Below are 7,153 nucleotides of genomic sequence, written 5' to 3' on the forward strand. Positions count from 1 at the left end.
TCCCAGTGATAAATAACTTCAAAACAAAGCAACCATCTGTCTTCTTGTCTAAGTATCCCGTGCCAAACGGTAATGTTTGATTATTCTGTTAATTTAAAACCGATACTTAGATCTCCAATAGAATATTGATATACATATGTGACGTCGTCAGCGAAAATGAGTCCTGTTGAGGTAATCACGTTACCGAGATAAAGCGAGATTAAAAAACACAACACGTTTTCTGAGCAATTATCGTTTTGTCAATTAACTAATTTGGCATTATTTTGCAAAGTATTTACATAATCGAAGTGTATAAACAATATAAAGGCACATCACTCTGCTATCAGTTGATTGTTGTCGATAATATTCATGCTGCCTGACCTTATATCATGATTAATCGCCCTTGATCAGAAGGTGTCGCTCTCCGCCATTTTGATGGAAACATGTCGAAATCCGTACTGAAGATATGACGGTTTTGCCGGTTTATCCACACGGCATTAGAATGCTTTTCGGATTAATTACACGGAAACAATTATATGGAAGGTAATGTATGCAGTTATCTATGTTGTCATCCTTTATTTAAATTGTCATTTGATGTTTATTTTAAATAACCTTTTGACAGTTTGACCCGGAAGTATTTTTCCGTAACAAAATACGGTTTACTAATAGCAACAGATATTATGGCGGAAAATTTGAAAAACACTTGAACATTTTATGAAAATGTCCCAGTTGAGTCAAGCAAGCACCACCCCCTACGAATTAAGCCAAGACCATTTATTTCGCGAAGAGGTATTAGAAGTTGATAGACTTTATTTTCATGTTTTGTGTCCAGAGAGCTCTGGTGCAAGTAAGATAGAATTTAGTCAGTCTGATTCAGAAAATGATTCTAGCCATGAAAGTAATGCTGTCAATGATGAATCAGATGATGATATATGTAATGCAGAGACTGTTCAGTTAGTCCACCTAAATGGCCGTCAACCAGTCTTTTGACAATTTTTAGACTATGGCAGACTGGTGACGTCCACCATCCCAGCAAAAAGTAGCAAACGGGCCTTGCGCAGAGGATCCTCGCGGCCACAATTTTTAAATTATCTTTGTTATAAATTCAAATTTCTACGAAAATATCATTGCCTACTATCAAACACACATTTATTTATGTCATTATGCCAAAAAAAACATGTTCAGATACCATAATGCACTTACATGCATCGATTGTATCCATTAATCTGTAAATCTAGGACAAATCTGACAGGTTGTGTACATGTATGAAACGGGGTAGAGGATTTCGAATATTTTGGTCGTTAATAGGCTCGGTTAAATAACACTATTAAAATGCAACCATTTCAATGCGCTGAACGCTAACGTGTTTGATGGGTCAAGTTGGGAGAAGTTCATGATGATGATGTTCGTGATGATGATGATGATTTGATGATGATGATGATTAGGTATCACCATTTTTGAACACTGTTGCGTTGCTCTGCACAATACATAGAAGAGGGAGGATAACTGTGACTGCGCACAGGGTTAACCATCATTGACGGATGGGTACAAGTTTATTCGATAAAAATCAACATGTATATAAAATGGTGGACTGCTACGCTCATTTCGTGACCCAGAGTATATTTATGTGAAAATAACGACTCTAACGACAAATCCAACCCAGTTAAGATCACTGTTAGGTACATTTGTAACAATTATATCATTATTAATCAACATCGATGCATAATATTACTATATATTCTTTCGTCCAGTGTTAAATGGTAGAGAGTTGTAGCGTTACAGGGATACACATGAAATGTCAAAATAATAAAAAAGTATCCCTGATCGCTCATTATTGTAGCTAACTGTTCAGTGTGAAAGTTTTGACCATGATTTAGAACCTTCTGCAGAGGATTTAAGACAGAGAAAGAAAACTGATGATTTCTTTGCTCAGACCTGCAAGTGTGAAAAACTTTAGGCAAACCATGCAGTCAAGTTGTCGATGGTAATGATATTAATGACTTACGTATGTATTCAGCCGGTATGCAGACAGATAAACTTGATCTTGTTATTAAATCAGCCATGTTTTGCCACAGAAAAAATGGCCAACAAACTGACAGTTGTAAACATAAACGGCAGGAGAGGGTTAGGCCCAGTCAGTAGTTTTATATTAAGGGAGTTGAAGTTTGCCGTGAGGTATTCTGTTTCGCATACAACATCGGAAAGGAGAAACTAAAAAGAATTGGTCGCTCTCTTGACAATGATGGATTGATTGCTAGGACTCATGGTAATACCAAAAGACTACCTCATAATGCAATCACATTTGAGGAAAGAGAACACATAAGAAAATTCCTCATCTGCTATGCATCTGACAATGCAATGCCCGTTCCCGGAAGACTTCCAAACCACCGCAATAGTAAAGTGTTGTTGTTGCCATCTGATAAATCACAAGCAGACATTCATGTTGAATATGAAAAAATAGAGGGTGCTAGAAGCTATGGCGTGAGTTGTGCCCACATATAGTCTTAGCTAAACCAAAAACAGACTTGTGTTTTAGATGCCAAACCTTTTCTTTTAATATTTCACAAAGTGGTGCCCTTTCTGAAGATGATAAAATGACACTTCTTGATGAATATGAAAGTCATGTTGAAAGTGCTAGATATCAGAGGGTGCAATATAGAATGCAGTGTGATTACTCTAAAGTTACATGTAGTGAAAACATTACAGTTGAAGGTGTGCTTTGGTTAATAAATTTCTATGCGCTATAGTTTTAGCTGTCTTATGTCATGCTTCAATATTTTCTAGTCTAAAAATTAAAATACATGTTAAATTCTATTGATATTTTAGGTTCAGAGTCATGTTCCTTAGATGCAACCGTCCACTACAGCTGGGACTTTGCACAGCAGGTTCATATTCCACACCATAGCCAACAGGTTAGTTGATTTTTTTCTATCAAGTACAAGCAAATAATCAAATGTTTTTTTTTTACTGAATTTATCAACTTATTGCAAGAGATTATCTTTTTTTAAATGATTTATTGTGCAGTAATTTGCATGTGTATCATACTTGTGAGTGCCTAAGGTTTACTGCAGTAAATGTATGCTTCTACTTAAATGGTTACATACCTGGTAGTGTATTCATTGAATGTAAAGTGTTTATGTTAGAATTCTTTTTACATGATTTAGAAATTGAATCTTTCAATATTTAGAATAAAATGCTGGTTCTAATTACCAGATACTGTTGTCAAATTTAATGCAAGCTTTTATCTACTACAGGTTGGACCCCTGTATTTCAAAACTGCCAGGAGATGTGAGGTATTTGGAGTTTGCTGTGAAGGATCTGGTAATCTTATTCATTTTGACTGAGACTCACTACTTATATATAAATCTGAATTCACTTTTTTACAGTTTTAAATTGCAATCTGTTCTGTGTCATTATAAGATGTCCTGATGTCAAATGTTAATAATTGAGAATTGAAGGGGCACTTCTTAGCAATAAATGTTTTACTTCATTAAAACAAACTGATTAAGAATGTAACATTTCCATTGGTCAATAGCCATCATGCACATCTCACAATCTGGAATTGGATGTGTATCTGAACATTTATTTGGTATATGTTAGTTATGAGAAATGTTTTAAATGTTTTGTTGTATTAATGTTAAATACTGGTGCTGTTAAATTTTTGCTTCTGTTGCTGATGATGGTGATGATTAAGAATAGTGATAAGAAGGATAAATATTTTTCAGAGAAACAGGTGTTTTGCCTGGGTGAGGCACATGCTCAGTTCCACTTTGACAATTGCCAAGGACAACAAAAATAATGCCGTTCTTGGTTATGCTGTGTGGAGAACATTGACAGGTGAGAGTTGTTGTGTTTTAGTGGAAAAAAAAATATGTTTCATGATGTAAACTAAATTATGTTATTGCTTTTTAAATATCTCACAAGGTTTTCAGTAACTCTTTAGATGAGTGAAACAGATGTGTAGCTTTAAAAGCTTTTGATTTGTTGTACTTAAAAAATAAACAACATATATATTTCAGAGTTTAATTTGAAATAAAGAGATCTTATTAACAATTAACTATTCTATTCCAGGAGGGCATAAGACAATCCAATACTCACTGATGCTAGCCGGCCACACCAAATTTTCATGCGACTGGCATTTTGGAGTTTGGAAAAACAGAATGAGACACATGGATGCAGAGACAGTTGAGGTATTCAGGGAGTTAGATTTTACCACACAAATATTTTAAAACAATTATAGACATAAATTACACATGTTTCAAGATTGATTAATTTCCTTCTTTTTAATACAGTTATAAACTAATAAGAAGTGGCATGAAGAAAATGGGATTTTTTATAGTTAAGATTGAAAATAATCATATATGACTAATGTTATATTAAATTGATTATTATATAAACTAAGTTCATTTAATATCATGTATATTTAGATATAATAGGTAATTAATAAATTCACTGATGTTATATACTTCATGTAGGCATTACATAGTGCAAGGGTACTGCTCAGTATAATCACAATAGTGAAATAAGACGATAACTGCATATAGAAATTGAAGCAGATATTGAGTTCTTGCACTAAGGTGACAATATAATATGTCATATTTGATCGTTTCTGTCTGAAATTCATTCATCATGTAATGCTTTTCTTCAATACAGGAGGTGGCTTCCACAGAAGCCATGTCATCCCGTAATGGCCACAACATTCCACATATTGTTGATGGCAACAGCAAACAAGTGTCGTTCTATGACTGGAGCACCTTCTTCAAAGGCATTTTCAAACCATTGAAGAACATTTCGAAATACCATTCATTTGAGGTGTCTTCTAACGAGCCTGGGGTTTTAAGAGTAAGAAAGTTTGTTGATGCCCATGGGGAGAAAATTAACATACTGAAAAACTGCCAAGTGGATATTGGTGTTCTGCCAGAGCAGATCTTTGGTGAGGGAATAAGTGCAGAAAGGCAATGGTACTTGCATGATGTATAAAGAGACTTTTGCAGATCAGATAATGCTAAAAACACAACATGCCCATTGCCATTAGTTGCAAAAGAAGGCTATTCAAAGGCCAAAAAACAAAAGTTGAAATAGGCAACTTTATTGAGAACACTTTCTGTGTGTGTTTCAGCAAAAGTTATAGTTTGTTTCTTGCTATAAATATATTGGCATGTGTAAGTGGAAGTTTTATGTTTTCATTTACATTCAAAGAATATATTTCTTTGTGTTACATTGATAAAATATTCATGATCTTAGAAATGTATGGTTTCCTTGGCAACCAAAAGTAACACACTTGATTGATCATTAAATACTTATGTATAAACATGTATTTCAATTATGGGAATATCATTGAACAGTCGGCCATCTATAAGTAAAGTATGATGACATTTATATTTTCCATACACGACTGCAGTATAATGTGAAAGTGTACATTTATAAGTCTATATGTTAATAGTTATACATTAATATAGTTTCAATAATCCTTGCATGCATATGTTTGTTGTCAATTTTGTCAAATAAGGCATGTGTCAATGCTTTCCTTGTAAATACATTTCATTCTGTGTCATCTTACAACTCCAAAAGAATGAAATGAGCAAAAAAAAAAGAATTATTCTAGGTATAAGTCAGTTGCTATGGCAACCAAGTATAACATTCTTATTGATTTTAAAAATAATTGATTTCACCAGACAAGTTACATCTTTTAATTAATTGCTTGTTTTAAAATAATATGTTTTTTGTTTTGATTAATACAAGGATAAGCTGCACTACTTTTAACCTTGTTTTAGAAAAGTGGCAGATTTTCTTTACAGGGTCTATGGAAAATTGCTGTTGACATTCTATTTTACTACATAGCTGGCTGAAATTTTAATGCTGTACTAAAATATTTCCTGCAAACATAATCTATTAAATTCAAATGTGATTTTATCTATTTGAGCTGCTTTTGCGTTTATTTGGATAAATTTCTCGTGAAAAAATTGTAGTCATGGCAACCGTTTCTATGAAATGTACATGTAGTGTTATATTTTCCATAAATGATGTTATGATAATGTTTCCACATAAATAAAAAATGCTCTATTCAATTTTAATGGAATACAGACTCTTAAAATCAAGGACGTTGTATTTACTTATGTTTCCATTTCCTTCATTTTTTTCGCCATTTTATAACAAATAGTGGTATTGCGAAATTTGTCCTCAATCCGTCAATTTTAATGATATCAGCTTTAAACTTCAGGACTTTATTTCTGAAACATAGCACATTCAGAAAATATAAAAACCTGAAAATGTCATTTTTCCTCATTAGGACCCATTTTCGCAGACTTGGTCACATATTTTGACTGCCGGTAAGACTCATTGTTTTGTCCCTAACCTAATGTTAAACGGTACATGAAATTCAATGTTTTTTATTGTGTGGCACTAAGCACAATGCAGTATATGGGGGGTGCAATTGTATATCTATTTTAATAAGTTGTTCGTTATAACTACGAATTAATTCCAATAATATAAAACGTTATTCAAGCAACAGTATGGCCGCTTTTAATGTCAATCCTTGCTGTGTTTATCCATTAACAAAGCATCAATCGAAATGGCAACTACAAGCCGGAATGAAAATTGTAAATAGAGTATCCCTTAGGAAGGTCAAAGGCGTCGTATGTCTGCTTGCTTTTAAACGATGACAGTGTTTTAAGTTTAATGACACATGATTTGACACTGAGCAAGTTATGTTTTATTTGATCACCAGCGGAGGGACTAATCTCGAGATCAAATCCCCAAGTAATAACACTGAATGACAAAAACTTGTGTTATATTGATAGTATTAAGTAAATGTTTCCTTTAAGTGTCACGCCAACGGTAAACTTAAGTAGCAATGTTACCTTTCAACGTTCAACTTTTTTTCTGTGTGAAGGACCACAGGTGGATGGGTTTATCATCGAATTATTAGTTATTGTATTGAGTACAGTCTTGTGTGTATTTATGAATTACATTTTATGGATTACTGTTTGTCCAAATATTAATCTTAAAAGAGTTTTCACTTCTTTGCATGCATAAGTTTATATTTATAAGAAAAACATACAATGTTTGAATGTCTTTTTTTCTTAATTTGAAGTAATTATAGACATTATTAGAATTGAAAAGTAACCGTTTCGCATACGATATAAAACAAAATAATCATGTTTTTATATGTTGA

At 33.2% G+C, this 7,153-nt stretch overlaps 1 protein-coding gene across 3 annotated transcripts; it reads left to right on the plus strand.

The window, feature by feature from the left end:
* The first annotated feature begins 423 nt into the window (after window positions 1-423).
* LOC128246472 (uncharacterized) lies at window positions 424-6,077 on the plus strand. Of its 3 annotated transcripts, none has more exons than XM_052964696.1 (6): window positions 424-522; window positions 2,806-2,891; window positions 3,234-3,300; window positions 3,705-3,816; window positions 4,051-4,169; window positions 4,633-6,077. In XM_052964696.1, the coding sequence occupies exons 2-6, from the start codon at window positions 2,827-2,829 to the stop codon at window positions 4,957-4,959; spliced, it is 690 nt and encodes a 229-aa protein (XP_052820656.1). In that variant the 5' UTR covers window positions 424-522; window positions 2,806-2,826; the 3' UTR covers window positions 4,960-6,077. The 3 variants fall into 3 exon arrangements, with proteins under 3 accessions (XP_052820656.1, XP_052820655.1, XP_052820657.1); XM_052964695.1 differs by lacking the exon at window positions 424-522 and adding an exon at window positions 1,888-2,374; XM_052964697.1 differs by lacking the exon at window positions 424-522 and adding an exon at window positions 1,951-1,963.
* Window positions 6,078-7,153: the final 1,076 nt, after the last annotated feature.

Source organism: Mya arenaria, chromosome 9 (assembly GCF_026914265.1).
Source record: "Mya arenaria isolate MELC-2E11 chromosome 9, ASM2691426v1".
Classification (NCBI taxonomy): Eukaryota; Metazoa; Mollusca; class Bivalvia; order Myida; family Myidae; genus Mya; species Mya arenaria.

What these genes read in the sequence shown, in the direction of transcription:
- LOC128246472 (XM_052964696.1), top strand. Translation starts at nt 2,827, where the DNA reads ATGCAACCGTCCACTACAGCTGGGACTTTGCACAGCAGGTTCATATTC. An exon ending in TTCCACACCATAGCCAACAG is followed by an intron (nt 2,892 to 3,233) that starts GTTAGTTGATTT and finishes TATCTACTACAG; the next exon opens with GTTGGACCCCTGTATTTCAA. An exon ending in TGTGTGGAGAACATTGACAG is followed by an intron (nt 3,817 to 4,050) that starts GTGAGAGTTGTT and finishes ATTCTATTCCAG; the next exon opens with GAGGGCATAAGACAATCCAA.